The sequence below is a fragment of the Felis catus genome, chromosome D1 (assembly GCF_018350175.1).
Source record: "Felis catus isolate Fca126 chromosome D1, F.catus_Fca126_mat1.0, whole genome shotgun sequence".
NCBI lineage: Eukaryota > Metazoa > Chordata > Mammalia > Carnivora > Felidae > Felis > Felis catus.
In genome coordinates this window covers 49,378,224-49,399,238 of record NC_058377.1, presented here as the reverse complement: position 1 = coordinate 49,399,238, position 21,015 = coordinate 49,378,224, and the positions used below count along the sequence as shown (strand labels likewise).

At 36.7% G+C, this 21,015-nt stretch overlaps 1 protein-coding gene across 1 annotated transcript in view; it reads left to right on the top strand.

Annotated features, from left to right (window-relative positions):
• The window catches only part of ANKRD42 (ankyrin repeat domain 42), a 74,555-nt gene that overhangs the window by 27,288 nt on the left and 26,252 nt on the right, over window positions 1-21,015 (top strand). Inside the window, exons 7-10 of the mRNA XM_023239398.2 lie at window positions 4,635-4,835; window positions 8,652-8,777; window positions 13,080-13,185; window positions 16,642-16,817. Coding sequence (XP_023095166.2) covers window positions 4,635-4,835; window positions 8,652-8,777; window positions 13,080-13,185; window positions 16,642-16,817 — 609 coding nt within the window. The remainder of the gene's footprint in view (window positions 1-4,634; window positions 4,836-8,651; window positions 8,778-13,079; window positions 13,186-16,641; window positions 16,818-21,015) is intronic.

Genomic DNA, 21,015 nt, shown 5'->3' with positions numbered 1-21,015 from the left:
TTTATCCTTCATTTTTAGGTTGTCCAGTTTGTTGGTATATGATCTTTCATAGTCTCTTATATTTCTTGGTATTTCTGTGGTGTCAGTTGTTATTTCTCCTGTTTTATTTCTGATTTTAATTTATTTGAGTTCTATTTTTTTCTTGATAACTCTGGCTAAAGATTTATCAATTTTGTTTTGTTTATTCAAAGAACCAGCCCTTGGTTTCATTAATCTTTTCTTTTACTGTTATTGTTGTTTTTGTTATTGTTTACTCTCTGTTTCATTCATTTCCTCTTTGGTCTGTATTATTTCCTTCCTTCTGCAATCTTTGGTATTCTTTTTTTCTTTTTCTAGTTCCTTTAGGTGTAAGGTTAGATTGTTTATTTGAGATTTTTCTTGTTTTTTGAGGTAGGCCTGTATCACTATAAACTTACCTCTTAGAACTGCTTTTGCTGCATCCCAAAGATTTTTGATCAATATGCTTCCATTCTCTTTTGCCTTCATGTATACTTTGATTTCCTCTTTGATTTCTTCATTGACCTGTTGGTTGGTGAGTCGTAGGTTGTTTAGCCTCCACATGTTGTGTTTTTTTCTGTTTTTTTTTCTCTTGTGCTTGATTTCTAGTTTTATATTATTGTAATTGGAAAAAATGCTTGATATGATTTCAGTCTTCTTAAATTTATTGAGATTTGTTTTGTGGCCTGACATGATCTGTCCCAGAGAATATTCCATATGCACTTGAAATGAATGAGTATTTTTCTGTTTTGGGGTGGAATATTCTGTATGTATCTGTTAAATCCATATGGTCTAATCTGTTATTCAAAGCCACTATTTCCTTAGTGATTTTCATCCTGGATAATCTATCCATTGATGTAAGTGGAGTTTTAAAGGCCCTTACTATTATTGTATTACTATCATTTTCTCCCTTTATGTCTGTTCATATTTGCTTTATGTATTTAGGTGCTCCAGTGTTGGATGCATAGTTATTTACAGTTGTTAAATTCTCTTTTTGCACAGATCTTATCATTATGTAATGTCCTTATTTGTTTGTTGTTACAGTCTTTGTTTTAAAATCATTTTGTCTGATATAAGGATTTTTACTTCAGCTTTTCTTTCTTCTGCTTCCATTTGTTTGTGAAATATCTTTTTTCATCCCTTCCTTTCAGTCTGCATGTGTCTTTAGGTCTGAAATGAGTTTCTTGTAGGCATCATATAGATGGATTGTTCTTTCTTTTCTTTTTTTTTTTTAAGTTTATTTATTTTGAGAGAGAGTGAGAGTGGGGGGAGGGACAGAGAAAGAGGAGAGAGACACAATTCCAAGCAGGCTCTGTGCTGACAGCCCGGACGTGGGGCTCAATCTCAGGAAACCATGAGATCATGACCTGAGCTGAAATCAAGAGTCAGGACATTTAATTGAGCCACCCAGGTGTCTGGATGGGTCTTATTTTTTTTAATTCATATAGTCACACTGTATCTTTTGATTGGAGTATTTAATAGTTTATTTACATTTAAAATAATTATTGATTGGTATTACAGAACATCATTTCATATGTTCAATGGCCATTTGGTTGTTTTTTTTTTAATGTTTGCTGTCCTTTTTTAATTTTAAAAATACATTTATTTTAAGTAATCTCTACACCCAACCTTGGGCTTGAACTCACAACCCCGAGATCAAGAGCTGCATGCTTTTCTGACTGAATCAGCCAGGCACCCCTCATTATTTTCTTTTGTGCAGTACCAGTTCAAATGTTTTGACTATTTTTTTTTTTTGAGTTTTCTCTGTGTTTAAAAATTAACTGTATGGGTTCTCTATATAATAGACACAAGCTCTCTGTTATGTGTTGCAAATATCTTTTATTTAAATATCTTTTCCATTCTGTCTTGCCTTTTCATTCTTTTAAGATATCTTTTGATGAATAGAAGTTTTCACTCTAATGTAGTCAAGTTTAATAAGCTCTTCCTTTATGGTTATTCCTTTCTGAATCTTGTTAAAAAAAGTCTTTCCCTACGCTTTGGTCATGAAAACATTCTTTTATATTCTAGAAATTTTATTATTTCACTTGCACATGTAGATCACCAGCCCACCTGGAACTGACTTTTCTGTAATACAAGGTAGGGGGTAATTTCATTTTTAGTTGGTTCTTTATTAAATGTGCCTGATCATTTGTTAAAGTCTTTTTGCCTGCTCATTAAAAAATTCCAACTTTTATTTCTTTAAGCATATAAAAACATTTATGACTATATATAGTATATTTTTTAATAGTATAATATAGAGATTAGGAATGTGGCTTTAGTATACACTGCTTGTGTTCAAATCTCTATCTTAAATTGTTATTTGTTTTTGTTTTAAGTTTTTAAAATGTTTATTTATTTTGGGGAGGGGAGGGGCAGAGACAGAGGGAGACACAGAATATGAAGCAGGCTCTGGGGTCTGCGCTGTCAGCACAGAGCCCAGTGCAGGGCTCCAACTCATGGACCGCAAGATCATGACCTGAGCCAAAGTCAGATGCTTAATTGACTGAGCCACCCAGGCTCCTCACTGTCTTAAATTATTAATCCAACATTTATTTCCTGAGCATCTACTATGTGTCAGTCCCTCTTGTGTGTTGGGGATATCACAGCAAACAAAACAGGCAAAAGTCTCTGCCTTCATGTGATGCTGGTCAGAGGGAGACAGGCAATAATCAAAAGAATATAAATTATATTAAGTAGGGATTTGTGTATGGATAATCAGAGAAGAGAGTAAAGAGGATGAAGTTTAAAAAAGCGTGGTCAGGGAAGCCTTCACTGAGGGGGTGATAATTGGATAAACACCTGGCAGAGTTGAGGTAGCAGGTCTTATGACTACCGTGGGGAAAGAATATTATAGGAAGAGGTGATAGCAAATATAAAGCTCCTGAGGCAGGAGTGTTCCTAGTGTATTTGAGTAACAGCAAGTAGTAACAGCAAGTAGTGAGTCATTGTGGTTGGAACAGATATCAGAGAGTGAGTAATAGATGATGAGGTCAGAGAGGTAACAGGAGCCATTGAAGAATTTTGAGCACTGCAGTGACATGATCTGAATACATTTAAGAGCATCATTTTGGCTATTTTGTTTATAATAGATTGCATTGTGGGTGTGGGGATGGCAAGGGGAGAAATAGACCACTTGTGAGACTGATATAATAATTTAATGCTGCTCTTTGGTTGGAGCAGTGTAGAGGCAGCAAAGATTGTGAGAAGTAACTGGGGTCTGTGTATTTTGTAAAGATAGAGCCAATAAGATTTGCTGATTGATTAGACATAGAGAGTGACAGAAAGAGGAGTCAAGGATGGCTCCGGGGTCTTGGGCATGAATTACATGGAAAAGAGATAGTTCCTATTAAGTGAGACGGGGAAAACTATGTAAGGAAAATGTGTGCAAGAGGGATGAGGAGTTGAGTTTTTGATGTGTTAAGTTAGAAATGCCTGTAAGACATGTTATGTGTATATATGATGAGTAAGCTGTTAGAGGATTCTCAAATTTTAGGGGGAGTTTTTTGGTTTTTTTCCTGGAAGGTCAGCTGAGAAAGTGTAGATGGCATGTGCCAGCAACTTCTCTTTTGGGTGTTGTTACATCTTGTTTCTCCTGCATTACACTGGTCATTTCGGTGCTGCCTTACTTCTCCAGTGGTTAGATTTGCGTATCGATTGGGCTGCTGCCCAAATACTCCCTTCTCCAGAGATGTAAAGGCGCTCTTGTTCTTCGTAGTCACTGCCCTAAGCTTGTAGTCCCCCAGAACCATTCTTATTTTTTTGTGGATTTTGGGTTGTGGCTCCCCTTTAGCCTGCTTCAGTATATTTTCTTTCAGGGATTCCTTAACATTTTTTTGTCTGTTCTTGGAGTTCTTGTTTGTTTTTCTAGATCTTTTTGGCTTCAGAAAGTCTCTTTTCTATTGTTTTCAAGGATTTAGAGTAGAAATAGTGAGGCAGTATGTGCGCTTTGTCTGCAGTTTTGATCCAGTCTTCCTGTTTTTAATAAAAAGAGTAAATGTCTATGGAAAAGTGACAAAATACATAGTGATAAAAATAACATTCGTTTTTTCATAGTGACTATTTTTTTTTAATGTTTGTTTATTTTTGAGTGTGCAAGCAGGGGAGGGGCAAGAAGAGGGGGACAGAGGATCCAAAGTGGACTGTGCACTGATAGCAGCAATCATAAACCGTGAGATCATGACCTGAGTCAAAGTCACACGCTCAACAGACTGAGCCACCAGGTGCCCCCATAGTGACTATTTTGGTTTATTTCTTCCGTTTTTTCCAAAACATTAAAATAAATATATCTATCATCTGTCTTACCTAGCAAGTATTTTCTCATGTAATTATAAGCTGCATAATTGGGATTTCTCTTTTCAAGAAAATGTTCTGGGGCTTGCTCTTTGGTATCTCTCATCTGGCCTCTGCACTCTGACAGTAAGTGTAACTCCACTTAGTTGCTTTAGCACGACTAGAAGGCTGAGTAAGGACTTGTGGGCTTGCAGAGAAGGTGTTACCATTGCTTACAGTATGTCCCTGTTACATGGGGAAGGGACAGTCATCTCCTGGTGAGGATTAGAGCCAATATTGTTCTTTGTTTCTTCAAGTTATCTTATTGTCAATTTAAAAATTAAATTCTTTTTCTCTCTCACCTACAGTTCACTTAGCAGCCATGGAAGGCCACCTTCACTGTTTTAAATTCCTACTCAGTAGAATGAACAGCACCACACAGGCTCTAAAAGCCTTCAATGATAATGGAGAAAATGTACTGGATTTGGCCCAGAGGTTCTTTAAACAGAACATTTTGCAGTTTATCCAAGGGGCTGAGTATGAACAAAGTGATTCAAAAGATCAGGAAAGTAAGTAATAAACCTGGAGTGTGGTAGCATTTAATAAGTAGAGTAAGTGGAAAAAGAAAATAAGTTATAAGGAAAATGTTGTATTTAAATATGTTACTTATAATTGTCTACCCATTCTTTCAGTTTGAGTTTGTCTTTGGTATTATAAAATATTTTAGGCAGAAATATGTAGAGATTAATGTGATGAACATTCTTTATGCCACTAATTTAAGGATAAAATGTTATACATATAGTTAAAGTTTCTTGGTTCTGTCTCCTTCATATCATTCTTTTTCTTCCTTCTCAGAGGTAAATATTGTTTTCAATTTAGAATTCCATTCTACAGGTTTTAATTTTAATTTTTTTAACTAAGTTTATTTATTTTGAGAGAGAGCACAAATTGGGGAGGGGCAGAGAGAGAGGGAGAGAGACAGACAGACAGATAGAATCCCAAGCGGACTCCATGCTGCCAGTGCAGAGTCTGACACAGGGCTTGAACTCATAAAACCACAATATCATGACCTGAGCTGAAACCAAGAGTCGTATGCTTAACTGACTAAGCCACCCAGTGTCCCTACATGTTTTATATTTAATGTATATGTACTTACAAAAATATGCACTACTCTGTGTTTTTGGAGTAAGAGACTTAACCTGTTCTAACAAAGAAATCATAAAATTCAGCAGCTTAAGGATTTATATGACAGCCCAGATTGGAGAGTGAATCTATGCTGTGCAGTCATTCAAGAACTGGCTTTCTTTCCAACTAGCTCTCTCTGGTTGTAGCTAATTCAGTAGGAGGTGGGGAGGAGCAAGACTGTAAGGTTAGGACCAGAGATTTTAAAGGTCTAATTTGTATCCATCACTTTTGCTAACAATTCCATTGGCAAAAGTTTAGCCACGTGGGCATACTAGCTGTGAGGAAACCTGGAGAATTCAGTATTTAGCTGAGAAGACTTACTCAGCTACAACTCCCTTAATATTGAAGGAAGGGGATTTTAGTGGATGACTAGTAGTCTTTGAAACTTCTCTTAAAATCTTAAGGAAATGACATAAAACAGTATTCATTCTTCTATTCCTTGCTTTTTTCCAGAAAATACTATGTTTTGGGGTTTTTATTAAGCTGATAGATATACCTATTCTTTTTAAGTGTTTGTATAGTATTGTATTTTATGAAAACCATTATTTATCCATTTTCCAATTTGACATTTAGATTGTTTTTCACTATTATAGTAATGTGGTTGGGAATGTTCTTGTATGTGTCTTCTTATATACACATACAAGAGATTCTGTGGAGAAGTGCTTTACTACCTTTTTAACACAGAGCCCACATAGAAAATATTTTTATGGCACATTGGGATTGTTGGATGAGGCTGCTGGTGGAACTGCCTGTCTTCTCTGAAGACTGAGAGTTAAGAGCCCTGTTTGGGTAAATAGGTGTGATATTCTACTTTAGGGTTTGCTTGGTGGGATATGCCCTTCGTCAGTATAAACAGGCATTGCTACATTCTTCATCAGGTGCTTGTAGAAATTTGCACTCTAATCAGCAACGTTTGATGGGAATTTAGAGAAATGATATTTGATATTGTCAGACTTTAAAATGTTTGCCAGCTGATTGGATATGAAAAGGTTTAATTTGTATTTTGATTTGCATTTTCTTGATTGCGAATGAGGTTGAACATCCTTCTGTAAGTTATTGGTTCTTCTAGTTTTTTTCTTCTATGAATTGCCTGCCTATACTTTTCTCCCTTTTTAAAAACTGTATTCTTTGCCCTTTTCTAAATAATTTGAGTTCTTTATATAGTCTAGATTCTAATCCTTTATTAATTTTATCAGATATAGATATTTTCTCTCACACTGTGGCTTGTTTTTTCACTTTGATGAGGATATCCTTTATTTATTTATTTACTTATTTAATTTATTATTTATTTATTTATTTTTAAGGGGATATCCTTTTTTTATTAAAACAATTTTTTTTAATATTTATTTATTTTTGAGAGAGAGACAGAGTGTGAGCAGGGCAGGAGCAGAGAGAGAGGGAGACACACAATCTGAGGCAGGCTCCAGGCCCCGAGCTGTCAGCACAGAGCCCGACGTGGGGCTTGAACTCACAAACCGTGAGATCATGACCTGAGCCAAAGTTGAACTCTCAACCGACTGAGCCACCCAAGCGCCCCCTCCTTTTTTTTTTAAATGAATTTTATTTAAGTATGATTTACATGTAATAAACTGTACTCATTTAGTGTGCTGTTAGGTGAGTTTGGATGTATACACTCATGAAACCATCACAATCAAGATAGAAAACATTTCCACCACCTCTGAAGGTTTTTTTTATAATACCCCTTTATATTTCACCTCTCTTTTCACCCTGGCCCACTTAGTTGCTTTCTGTCAGTATAAATTAGTTTGAATTTTCTTTTTTTTTTTTTTAATGTTTTATTTTTGAGAGAGAGAGAGAATGCAAGCTAGGGGAGGGAGAGAGAGAGAGAAGGGGACAGAGGATTCAAAGCAGGCTTTGTGCTGAGAACAGACGGCCTGACGCCAGACTCGAACTCATGAACTGTGAGATCATGACCTGAGCCAAAGTCAGATGTTTAACGTACTGAGCGACCCACGTGCCCTAAGTTTGAATTTTCTAGTAGAACCATTTTAAGATTCATCCCTGTTATGTATATTAATAGTTCATTCCTTTTTATTGTTCAACAGTATTCAACTGTATGGATGTAGGCCCCATACAACCTTTTATTTGCTTTATGTCATTATAGATTAGTTTGAATTTTCTAATGGAACCATTTTGAGAATGATTCCTCTAATGTATATTAATAGTTCATTCTTTTTTATTGCTCAATAGTATTCTATTGTATAGATGTACCATATTTGATATATCTGGCAATACTACAGCTTGATTACTCTAGCTTTATATAGTAAGATTTAGAGTCAGGTAGTGTAAGTCTCTAATTTTTTCTTTTAAAAATATTCTTTGGTTGGGGCGCCTGGGTGGCTCAGTCAGTTAAGCATATGACTTCAGCTCAGGTCATGATCTGTTTGTGAGTTCAAACCCCACGTTGGGCTCTGTGCTGACAGCTCAGATTCTGGAGCCTGCTTTGGATTCTGTGTCTCCCTCTCTCTCTGCCCCTCTATGGCTCATATTCTATCTCTCTGTCTCCAAAGTAAATAAACATTAAACATTTTTTTTTTTAATATTCTTTGGCTATTCTGTTTCCTTTTCAGATTTAAAAATGAGAATAGGGACACCTGGGTGACATAGTTCGTTAAGCATCCAACTCTTGATTTTGGCTCAGGTCCTGATCTTGGAGTTGTTATCAGTAAAAACATCTTATCAGGTATTTAATGTGTAGTTAGGAGCTAGGTCAGCCCCTTTTACACAGGCATGTGTATATGTGTATGTGTTTGTATACATACTTATGTATACTTTATCTGCTTCCACTTTATTTTGCTTTCTTCACTTGCAAACAGAGAGTGAGTGTTCTGTGCAAATGTAGGACTTTAGACCAAAAATGTCTTTATGTGAAGGGTTGAAAATGACCATCGTGTGTTTTGTGGTGGCCCGAGGGAAGAATGGAATATAGCTAAGCATAGTTCTGGTACAATATTACTTGGCATGTTTGAGGTCCTGAGGGGTGGAAGGGCTACACAATTAATAATAATCTTACTTTATGATTGTCCTTTTTATTACTTGTTATTGCATCAATCAAACTAATTCCAATATAACATTATCATAATTGAGTTAATATTGAAATCTGAAATGTGTGACTGCTTGAGTCAAGAAAAATAGAATGAACTCATGTGTTTACTGAGATACTGAATTTCTATTCATAGCCTTAGCATTTCCAGGTCATATGGCTGCCTTTAAGGGTGATTTGGAAATGCTTAAGAAATTAATAGAAGATGGAGTAATCAATATTAATGAACGTGATAATAATGGATCAACTCCTATGCATAAAGGTGAGTTATTCCTGGTTTTGTTTTCAGTTCTGACATAATTAGCTTTGAATTATTTACCTTTTAAAATAATTATACTTCAGAAACATGTGAAAATGTAAAACTTTTCCTGATACCCTAGGACATTTAAGTCTTCCTTATATGGTACACAGAGAGCTTAATTTTCAATTGAAGTGTGATATTCCTTTCATGATGTCAGAAATTGTCACATTTAGGGTAATTCCAATAGAAATTCTCTTGTGATACTGACATGTTTAGATATGAAATTGACTGCTAGAGAAATTTCTTAGGACTGACATTTTCTTTGGATTAAAAAATGGTCTATTAATTCATGCTAAGGCATGAAAAAGGTATACCAGAACTTGAGAAAAAGGTGTAGCAAATTTTTCTTCTTTCTTAGACTCTGAAAAAATGTTTTTACTTCCATAGAAATATCAATGAATGTTTGATTTGAACATATCTTCAAGATGTCTACCACTTTTCTCTGCATTCTCTCCTTCCTTCTATGTGAAATTCTAACATGTTAACTAGCTTTTTGGTTTTTTAATCAGACTGTCAAATTGTCAGTCCTTATTGGGAGTATGTACTCTAGGATTTATTCTTGCCAATCTTCCTTGTATTTATAAAATCAAAAACCAAATCTTTACCCCATCTGAAATTTCCATTCCACCTCATTTGTGATTTATAAGTTCCTTCAGAATCTAATGGCAGGTAATTCTTGTAAAAGTGTTAAAGGGCCTGCCAAGTAGCTCAGTCAGTGGAGCATGCAACTCTTGATCTTGGGGTCGTGAGTTGTAGCCCCATTTTGGGTATAGAGATTTCTTAAAAAGCCCTTAAAAAATATTAGAGTAAAAGACAGTAAGTAGTCTAGTTAATGCAGTCATGTGTTTTTTAATTTTTTAAAAAGTTGTTTATTTTTGAGAGAGACAGCATGAGTGGGGGTGAGTGTGGGGCAGGGCAGAGAGAGAGGGAGACACAGAATTCCAAGCAGGCTCCACACTGTCAGCACAGAGCCCGATGCGGGGCCCAAACTCACGAACTGTGAGATCATGAGGTGAGTTGAAACCAAGAGTCGGGTGCTTAACCAACTGAGCCACCTGACACCCCTGCAGTCATGTGTTTGGATTAGGTTTTTATTTTTATAAATAACTTCTGCTGGTCCTGATCACAGACTATGTTCCTGTCGGTTAGGTTCTTAGTTTAATTATTAAAGTTGGTTTAATTCATAAGGAATCTCCAGTATAGAATCTAAGTACCGTGTGTACCAGTAGTTTTGGAAGAGAGAGCTTAGGTGGCATAAGAAGAAGGGGAATGCAAAGAGATTTCCCCTACACACAAAGAGGTTTCCACTTTGGCAAACACTCTACCCTAGACTTGGAAAATCTCACTCCTTTGTCTCTACTGGCTGTCTAGGGGTTTAACTCTTCACCATGGGATTTGCGAATGGGGAGGAAACTTAAAATGTGCTCTATAGATGGATAGTTTAAAACGTGGTGCCCTGGAGCAAAGCCCTCATTTCATATCCTAGATATAAGCACTTCTTATTACTAATATTATGATATGTGGAGTATCATTTAGACACTGTAGCAAAAGATAGGCTTGCTCATGATGCTTAATATGCATCTTTCCAGGAACAATTAAGTTTCATTGAAGGCTGGTTTTCAGCCTTTCTCAGTCACTTCTTCACCACTGGAACTAAGATGGAAATAAGAGATCTGGAAGAAGGTTCTAAAGGGACTGATGTATAACGATAGGGTGTTTGGGATGCAACCATTGTGAGATGGGAGGGTGAAAACTGAGGAGGAACCAGTAGTGTTTGCTCTTCACCCCTTCTCTTGTCAGTCTATCCACTGAGGAGACCTAGGGCCAGGAGTGGATCAGGTGGTGTGGTAGAGGGGTGAGAGGTGGCTATAATGGGGAGAAGGGGCATTTTGTGTACATTTGCCTTTCCTGGCAAACATCTGTATGTTTAGATTGTAGCCAAATTGGTCAAATAAAAGTTGATGTCTCCTTATGATTTAATTCACCTTTCCCACATTTTATCAATCTTTCTGCTTCTTTTCCTTTATTTTATATATTGATTCAGTAAATAAGCTGCTGTGTTTATTATTGAGGCTTTCTTCTTAATCATTTAATGATTTTTAAATCCACCGTGACTGCTCCTTCCTTTCATTTGCTAAGCCATAAGTATTGCAAATAATTTCTTAAAAATTTCTAGCCACTGCATATTTTATCTGTTCTCTTATAAAACATGGATTAAATTCTTAAACATATCCTAACCAGTATACAATAAGGATCTTGGGTAAAAATCCTCTTATTGTAATTCATTTTAGAGAAATTCTTTTGCCTCCCTTTCCCTTTTTTGTAAACAGTATTTGTGTAATAACATGGAAATGTTTGGTTAAGCTCATTCTGTCTTATAAAACTGTTATCCATGATACATAAATACTATTTTGTAAATCTTAAAAACAGAGTATGTTGCCATCTTTGTCTAAAGTGGGGTTATTTCTAAAGGTCTGGGAAATCTTATAGTATTCTTTGTTAACTGGTTTTGAGTTTGCTGTAGGAGACAGGAAGAAGGCCCAGGCTTTTCAGGGGCCAACTCTGAGTCTGGTAGACGGCTCTGAGTGAAGAAGAGAATGGTGGAAGAATTCATACAGTAGTGATGGGGTTACTCTGTCACTGTTTCTGACTTTCTGTCCTCTTTTCTCTGTTGCCAATATTGGAGGTGAATTCACTTTTTGGGACGCCAAAGATATACCAGAAGTTCCTAGTCTTTGATTTATTTTACAGAGGCATTTATATTTAGCACCAACCATATGCTTGCACTGGGTAGACTCTATGAGATCCAGACCTTCCTGTTAAGGAGCCACATACTTACAATATGAACAACTAGAGATTTGTAGAAGTTAGGATGTTATAAATGGCAAAAAGGATTTGGTTGTTAAAATAAGAATTCAAGAATTCAAGAGTAGGAACTGAGGAAAGAAGAATTTGGTAAGGGTTAAATTATTAAAGGAGAGTTCATGGGAATTCAGAAATAATATCTTATATGATATTTAATGGGATGCAAAACTGTCATCACATTTAATCCTTGTAATTTTATGAAGCAGCAGTGTACCCTCCTTATAAATATGAAATCATCTTTGTAAAAGATAAGGAAATTGGGGTCCAGAGGAATCAGTTTTCTTGATTGAGGTTGTACAGCTAGCTGGTAAGAGCAAAGCTGACATTTTATTAATATTGTCATTCATTTATTCACTCATCAACTTTACAGACTTTATTGAGAGTCTTTATGTGCCAGCCACTTGCTAAGTTCTGTCCTGTCCTCCAGTCTCATTGTTTAGTAGACCTAAAATCAGGTCTTTTAAGTTTATTAAGTTTTTTCTCCCAGTTTCCCAGAGTCTTGAGATGAATCTAGAAGGATGGATAGAGGTTAGATGAGCACTGGTTGAGTGCTGAGTACTAGGTGAGAAGACATGTAAACAGAGCTATGGAGGTGAAAATTAGTATTGAGTGCATGTGTTAACAAGATTTTGAAAAAGGTGGTAAATGGTTCTGATAATCAGGGGCCTACAAATTTTGAGTTTTGAGAGTCAGTAGAATAACCTCTTTACATAAGATGATGCAAGATATCTGAAGTCCTTGTGGGTCCCTGTGGCTGGATTGTGCTCACGTTCTGGTCAGATACAAGATTAGTCAGGGCCTATAAATAGCAGCAGGCAAACACTGGATAAGGATTGGGAACACCTAGATTATAGTTTCAAATCCATTCCTTGCTAGCTGTGTGATGTTAAATAAATAACCTCGTTGAGCTTCAGCTTTTTTTTTTTTTTTAATTTTTTTTCAACGTTTATTTATTTATTTTTGGGACAGAGAGAGACAGAGCATGAACGGGGGAGGGGCAGAGAGACAGGGAGACACAGAATCGGAAACAGGCTCCAGGCTCCGAGCCATCAGCCCAGAGCCTGACGCAGGGCTCGAACTCATAGACGGCAAGATCGTGACCTGGCTGAAGTCGGACGCTTAACTGACTGCGCCACCCAGGCACCCCGAGCTTCAGCTTTTATATATGTAGGGAAAGTCCTCTGTATAGAGACTAGCACAGTAGATATTTGATAGAATATTTGTCTAATGAATATGTAAATTAACAGAGAAAGTAACATCTGTGCAACTTACTTTTGTTGTTTATTATAAGGATCAGTATTTGTGAAAATACTCTGTAATGGGATTGTCCAAGATTTTCAGATAATTGTTACTACTAACTTTTTTTGTCTATATTTTCCGTTTGTATTTTTGAAACAGCTGCTGGGCAAGGCCACATAGAGTGTTTGCAGTGGATAATTAAAATGGGAGCAGACAGTAATATTACAAACAAAGCAGGGGAGAAACCCAGCGATGTGGCTAAGAGGTATCCTTATCTGCTTTACTACTTTCTTCTGTTTTTAAACTTTTGTATATACTCTCTTATACTCAGAAAACTCTGAGGATTTAATGGAATTTTAGGACTCTGTCAAATACTGATGGAATGACAATTTTCAAGCTGAATTGACATTGGATGAGACATCAACTGTTCTCTCTAAAGTGATGATTTTCAAGTGGGAGATAATATTGTCCCCTTTCCTGGGGGAGGGAGGAGATTTGGAAATGTGTGGAGGAGTGAGTGTCACAATGATTGGAGACCAACACTGATATATAGTGAGGTCAGGTCCAGGAATGCTAAACATTCTACAGTGCTTAAAACAGTGGTACACAATGGAGAGTTGTGTCCCACAAATGCTCATACTGTGTGAAATACTGTGTGATAAAAAGGAATAATCAATTTGGAGTCACATAGGTTTTGAAACAAATTTTGATGTTTATGTTTGAATTAAATATAACACCTAATATTGAACACCCCCTCATTCAGGTCAGGTCCTCAAGGAAAATTCAGTCAATCCATTTGTTCATTTGGTTGTTTTTCATTCAATTTCCTGCATACATAGTGTGTCCCTAGTGCTATGGTTAGTGTTAGGATTACAAAGATGAAAAAACATAGTCCTTCCCCTTAAGTTTGCAATCTTGTGAAGAGACAATGTACATAATAATAATTATTAACTATAATCATTATAACATATGTGTAAGATACAGTAAGAACTTAGGAGAAAAAGTACCCAGATCTTCCTATTTGAAAGTTGTGGGAGAGAAATGTTAACACAGATGATGGTAAGAGTTATGAAGGAACCTGAAGGGAGATGGAATTTATAAAGAGGTCAGGGAAAAAGCTTTTTTTGGAGGAAGCAATGTTTATGCTGGTGCTTTAAGAAGGCAGAATTGTAAGATAATACCTTGTGTGTTTGAGGAGCTGTATGTGGTTCAGAACTGCTTGAATCTAAGGTAGAAATGTGGGCTAAAAGTTGCAAATGAGGTTTGACAGGATGCCAGAACGTAATCATTCACTGAATTGCTCTGCAATTTTTGTGAGTTCATGTTCCTTAAAATTTTGAGGGATTTCTTTGAAGTCCCGGAGCATGGTTTTGCGGTTCCACATACCTAGGATCATAATCAACTCAGGCCCACTTTATTTTTATTTTGGAAGATGGCTTTTCCAAGATATAATTGGCATATGACAAAGTATGCATATTTGTATAGTACCAACTGATGAATTCTGATAAACGTATGTACCCGTGAAACCATTACCACCGTCAAGAGAGTGAATATATCCATCATCCTCAAAAGTCTCTTTGTGCTCCCTTTGTATCTCTCTCCTTCCACTGCTTCCTGCTTCCCCTTCCTCCAGCAGATGCAGATCTGCTTTCTGTCACTGTAGTTTAGTTTGCATTTCCTAGAGTACAGTACAAACTCTTATAAATCTGGCGTCTTTCTCTCTGCATCATTATTTTGAGATTCTTTTATGTGTATTGGTAGTTCATTTCTTTCTTATTGCTGAGTAATACTCCATTAGATGTAGAATTCCATGGTATTCTAATAGTTCTATAATCCAGTAGCCTATCGATGGATATCTTGATTATATCCATTTGTTGGTTATTATGCATAAAGCTGCTTTAAACACTCACATACAGGTTTTTGTGTGAACATAAGTTTTTAGCTCACTTGGGTAAATACTTGGGAGTAGGATTGCTGGGTCATGTGCGAAGTTTGTGAGTATGTTTAATTTTATAAGAAGCTGCGAAAGTGCCTTCAAAAGTGATCATACCAATTTGCATTCTCACTAGCAGTGAGTTTCTTTTGTTTTCTTTTTCTTGCAAGCATTTGATACTGTTTATTCACCAGAGGAAAATGTACAAATGGCAAATATGCATTTAAAAAATGCTCAAAATCATTTACATTAGGAGAATGCAAATTAAAACCACAATGAGATTCCACTGTATACCTATTAGAATTTTGTAATTCATGCACCAAAATTTTAGGTGTATGTGTACTATTATAGAAATAACCTTGAATAAATTGTAAAAAAAAAAAAAAAAAGTGGGGTGGGGGTGGTTCCTGGGTGGCTCAGTGGGTTAAGCATCTGACTCTTGATTTCAGCACAGGTCATGATCTCACACTTTGTGAGTTTGAGCTCCACACTGACAGTGCAGAGCCTGCTTGGGATTCTCCCTCTCTCAATATCTCTCTCAATATCTCTCTCTCTCTCTGTCTCCCTCTCTCTCTCTCTCTCTCTCTGTCTCCCTCAACCCCTCCTCTTTCCCAACTTACATGCATGCATGCACGCTCTCTCTCAAAATAAACTTAAAAAAAAAAAAAACAAATACACTTGAATCTGGCATAAAGCAAGTACTCAGTAAATGATAGCTGTTAAATTGCAACCTAGTAGTAGAGATAATGAATTCTGTTAACCTTACAACTTCCTAAAATATTTGTTAATGTTTGCAGTACCTGGTGAAAGGGGAGGACATATGTGTGCATATGGTTATGTAAGTATGTGGAAAAAAATAGGATTTGAGATTTTGTATTTAATGAGTAGTTCTCCATGTGATAAGAAGAAACATTAAGCACTTCAATTAGCATGACTGAGAAAAATAGGCAGATTACATACAATCATGTCAGCTCCAAAACCTAGGGTATATTACTGGAAGCTTCATGGAGATGTGGGCAAGATCAAAGAAAATAGAAAACATGGATAGAAAAAGTCACTGTTTTTCCATTACATTTCAAAACCATGCCAAGTATTTTGGGTTGAGGAAGGATGAAAATTAAGGGGGTAGGTATATAGTTACCCTAAAACTGGAAACAGAACTAGTTCTGCAATCTAAATTAGGCCATCAAAAAAAGTAGTAAATATAGGTAACAAATAAGGTGGTTCTGGGCTTTCTATACAGTTGACCAGCTGTGTCTAGGGCACACCACATATTGTCTTGATATTGGGTCTCCTCTCCCATTTGGAATACTGCCAATACAAATTATGAAATAGCCTGTAATAGGACTGTTTGTCCTTAGTGTCCAGTAACTCTTTGAGCTGGATGTATGTCAAATTGTCACTGACCTTCAGGTACAGTTGTGTTTTTTTGTATTTTTTTTTTAATGTTTATTTATTTTTGAGAGAGAGACAGAGACAGAGCACGAGCGGGGGAGGGGCAGAAAGAGAGGGAGACACAGAATCTAAAGCAGGCTCCAGGCTCTGAGTTGTCAGCACAGAGCCTGATGCAGGGCTTGAACTCATGAATCATGAGATCATGACCTGAACTGAAGTTGGATGCTTAACTGACAGAGCCACCCAGGCACCCCCAGGTACAGTTTTGCTCCTTTACTGGTAGATGGGTTGGTGGCATAATGTACAGAGTGTAATCTGCTAAATTAAGTTCAAACTGTCGTTTCAGTTTGAAGAAGATTGTGGATCTTATTAATTTCTGATTCTTTCCCACAGGTTTGCCCATTTAGCAGCTGTAAAGCTATTAGAGGGGCTACAAAAATATGACTTGGATGATGAGAATGAAATTGATGAAAATGATACAAAGTTTTTCTTAAGACATGGTGTTGAGGGAAGCACTGATGCCAAGGATGATCTATGTCTCAGTGAGTTGGATAAGACAAATGCCAGAAGTAAGTGTGCCAACTCTATGTTGATTTATTGTTTAAGAAATACCATAGCCAGTTTTTACCACAAATCTGGAAATTATTCTAATTAACCATCTGCAAACAAAAATAATTTGATATTTTTTGGGGGAAGCCAGACTAGTACAAATGTTTGTGCTACGGGTTTGTGAACACATAGATGTAAGAGGGGTGCCTGGGTGGCTAAGTTGGTTAAGCATCCGAATCTTGGTTTTGACTCACGTCATGATCTCACAGTTTGTGGCTCTGTCTGCACTAACAGCATGGAGCCTGCTTGGGATTCTCTCTCTCCCTCTCTCTCTCTCTGCTGACCCCCCCCCCCCATTCTCTCTCTCTCTCTCTCTCTCTCTCTCTCTCTCTCTCTCAAAGTAAATAAACGTTTAAAAAAAAGTAAGACATAATCTCTGTCCCTCAGGGAGGAAAAAGTTATAAGGAGGAAAAAATACTTAAGTGGGTCATAGGAAACAGGGAAGTAAACATCTCGAGGATTTCCATGGTTAGTTGGCAAATGATTTTTACAGATTAATAATAGGAAATATTTATTGAGTGTCTACTGTGTGCCAGACACTGTTGCACATATCGATGAAACAGTGAACAGCACAAAATCCCTGTCCTGCCAGCAAATTTCATTCTACTGGTGGTGGTGGTTGAGGGAAGGTGATGACTAGCTGATAAGAAAATAAGTACGCAAAGAAAATAAGGTATAGTAGTGTCAAAGATAAGATAACCAGTAGAGGAGGCCTCTCTGAGGGGGTGACATTTGAGGAGAGACCTCTGAGTGATGAGGATGAGCCATATGAAGATCTTGGAAGAACATTCTAAGCAGAAGGAGCTGTGTGTGTAAAGGCTATGGGGTGGACTTGAGCTCAATAAGTGTGGCTGGAGTACAATTAGCAAGGAAGCGGTAACAGATAAAGTTGGGGATGTAAGCAGGAGCCCAGTCAGATTGTATAGGGCCTAATTAGGATTTTATGGGTTTTTACATTTTTTAAATTTTTCTTATTTTAAATAGAAGCCACTGGTTGGGTTTGAGATGGGAATGATCTGATCTATGTTTACAAGTAGTATCACTATAGCTGCTGGGTAGAGAGTAGACTGGGAGGTAGGGGAGAGCATAGCATTTCAGGTGGGTTATGAATGGGCAGGAAGAGAACATACTCACCTGCCAGTCTAAGGTTAGATGAAGTTTTTAATATAATTTAAATTTGCTAAGGACACCAAATTAAAATTGTACAAGAGCAGATGCAGAATGTCTGCACAGATTTCCTGGGCTCCAGGGGTCTCTGATGTGGACCTGGAACTACCAGTGATGCTACAAAGAAAGCTCCATTCTGGTTTTGCAGACTTTTTTTTTTTTTTAATTTTATTTTTTATTTTTTAGTTTTTATTTTTTACATCCAAGTTAGTTAGCATATAGTGCAACAATGATTTCAGGAGTAGATTCCTTAGTGCCTCTTACCCATTTAGCCCATCCCCCTTCCCACAACCCCCCCAGTAACCTTCTGTTTGTTCTCCATATTTAAGAGTCTCTTCTGTTTTGTCTCCCTCCCTGTTTTTATATTATTTTTGTTTCCCTTCCCTATGTTCATCTGTTTTGTCTCTTAAAGTCTTCATATGAGGGAAGTCATATGATTTTTGTCTTTCTCTGACTAATTTCACTTAGCAAAGTACCCTCCAGTTCCATCCACGTAGTTGCAAATGGCAAATTTTCATTCTTTTTGATTGCCGAATAATACTCAATTGTGTGTGTGTGTGTGTGTGTGTGTATATATATATATATATATATATAGTATATATAATACATATTATACATATATACATACATATTATACATATATACAATATATATAAATAAATTGTATATATATATAAAGATGATGTGGTGTATATATATATGTATGTGTATATATATATATATATATATATATATATATATATATACACATACATATATATACCCACCACATCATCTTTATCCATTTATCCATCGATGGACATTTGGGCTCTTTCCATACTTTGGCTATTGTTGATAGTGCTATTATAAACATGAGGGTGCATGTGTCCCTTCGAAACAGCACACCTGTATCCCACGGATAAATGCCTAGTAGTGCAATTGCTGGGTGGTAGGGTAGTTCTATTTTTAGTGTTTTGAGGAATCTCCTACTGTTTTCCAGAGTGGCTGCACCAGCTTGCATTCCCATGCAGCCTTTTTTTTTTTAAAGAATTTTTTTCTTAAGTTTGTTTATTTTTGATAGAGCATGACCGAGGGAGGGGCAGAGACAGAGGGAGACACAGAATCTAAAGCAGGCTCCAGGCTCCTTGCTGTCAGCACAGAGCCCGCTGTGGGACCCAAATCCATGAACCATGAGATCATGACCCGAGCTGAAGTCTGACGCTTAACCTACTGAGCCACCCAGGTGCCCCTTAAAGGAATTTCTTTTTATTTTTATTTATTTATTTATTTTGTTTTTTTTTAAAGTTTATTTTATTTATTTATTTATTTATTTTTTAAGTTTATTTATTTATTTTGAGAGCATGAGAGTGGGGGAGGGGCAGAGAGAAAAGGAAATAGAATCCTAAGTAGGCTCTGTACCATCAGCATGGAGCCCAACACGGGGCTTGAACCCATGAACCATGGAGCCTGCTTGGCATATTCTCTCTCTCTCTTTCTCTGTCCCTCCTTCTCTCTCTCTCAAAAATAAATAAATTAAAAAAAAAGTGAGTAGAGCTTGGGCACTGAATTCAGACATCAGAATTTCACCACTCTTAGCTGTGTTAATCCTTGCACCTCAGTTTCCTCATCTATGAAAATGAGAATGTTATAATGTCATCCCCACAGAGTTAAAAAGATTAATACACTGGAGAATGGAATGTGCCTAGCCCTTAATAGAGGCTCAGTAAATGTCTGTTCCCTTCGTCTTGATCTGTGGAAAGTATTTTTGGTTTGTTGGGCAGGAAGAACTAGTTAGACCAAAACTACATTCTCTAAGGAAAATTTCTAACTCCCGTCTAGATTTTTAAAAATTAAAAATTAAAAAATTCTAATTGAAGTACAGTGGATGTGTAATATTAAATTAGTTTCAGGTGTACAACATAGTAAGTCAACAATTGTATATGTTATGAATTGCTCACCATGATGTGCATTACACTATTATTGACTGTATTCCCTCTGCTTTACTTTTCATCCTGGTGACTTATTTACTTTAGAACTGGAACTTTGTGCTTCTTAATCTTAAACACCCATCTTCCCACCCCCCTCCCCTTTGGCCACCACTAGTTCTCTGTATTTATGAGTCTGTTTCTCTCTTTGTTGTTTGTTTGCAGTTTGTGACAATGTGAATATACTTGGAGGGTATTACACTAAGTGAAAATAATCTGGACAGAGAAAGACAAATACCATATGATTTCACTTGTAAGTGGAATCTAAAAAACAAAAGAAATGAACAAAGAAATTAAAAAAATGTTGTTAAGAATTTCCAGAGCATTGTCAGGCAGATCATTACTCTCCAGGGTATGGTGAAAGCCTCTTCCCTGGCAGATGCAAGCAAGGGAAGACCTGAAGATGCTGATATCAGGGGCTCCCAACAAACAGTCCACCTAGATCACCCTGTAGTGAAGCTCAGAGTTAATGATCCCTTCAGAATTTCAGTAGCTTTATTGAGACATAATTCACATACCATTCAATTTACCAACATCTAAGGTACCCAGCTTAATGTTATCTAGTATATTAATAGATTTGTGCAACCATCACTATAGTAAATTTTTAAACATTCCCGTCACGCCCAAAAGAAACCCCACATTTGTTAGTAATCGTTCCCCTTTACTCCTGCTTTCTTCTCCCTTTCCCCCAGACCTCATCACTAGGTAACTAGTAATCCATTTTCTGTCTGTATAGATTTGCCTATTCAGGGTATTTCATATGAGTGGAATGATACATATGTGGTCTTTTGAGACTGGCTTCTTACTCTTAGAACAATGTTTTCAAGGTTTATATATCCTGTAACGTGGATCAGTGCTTCATTACTTTTCATTGCCAAATAGTGTTCTTGTATGGATACACTACATTTTATTATCGGTTCACCAGTTGATGGATGTTAGAGTTGTTTTCATATTTGGGCTATTAAGAATACTGTTGTTGTGAACATTCATGTACATGTTTTTGTGTGTACATATTTTTTCATTTCTC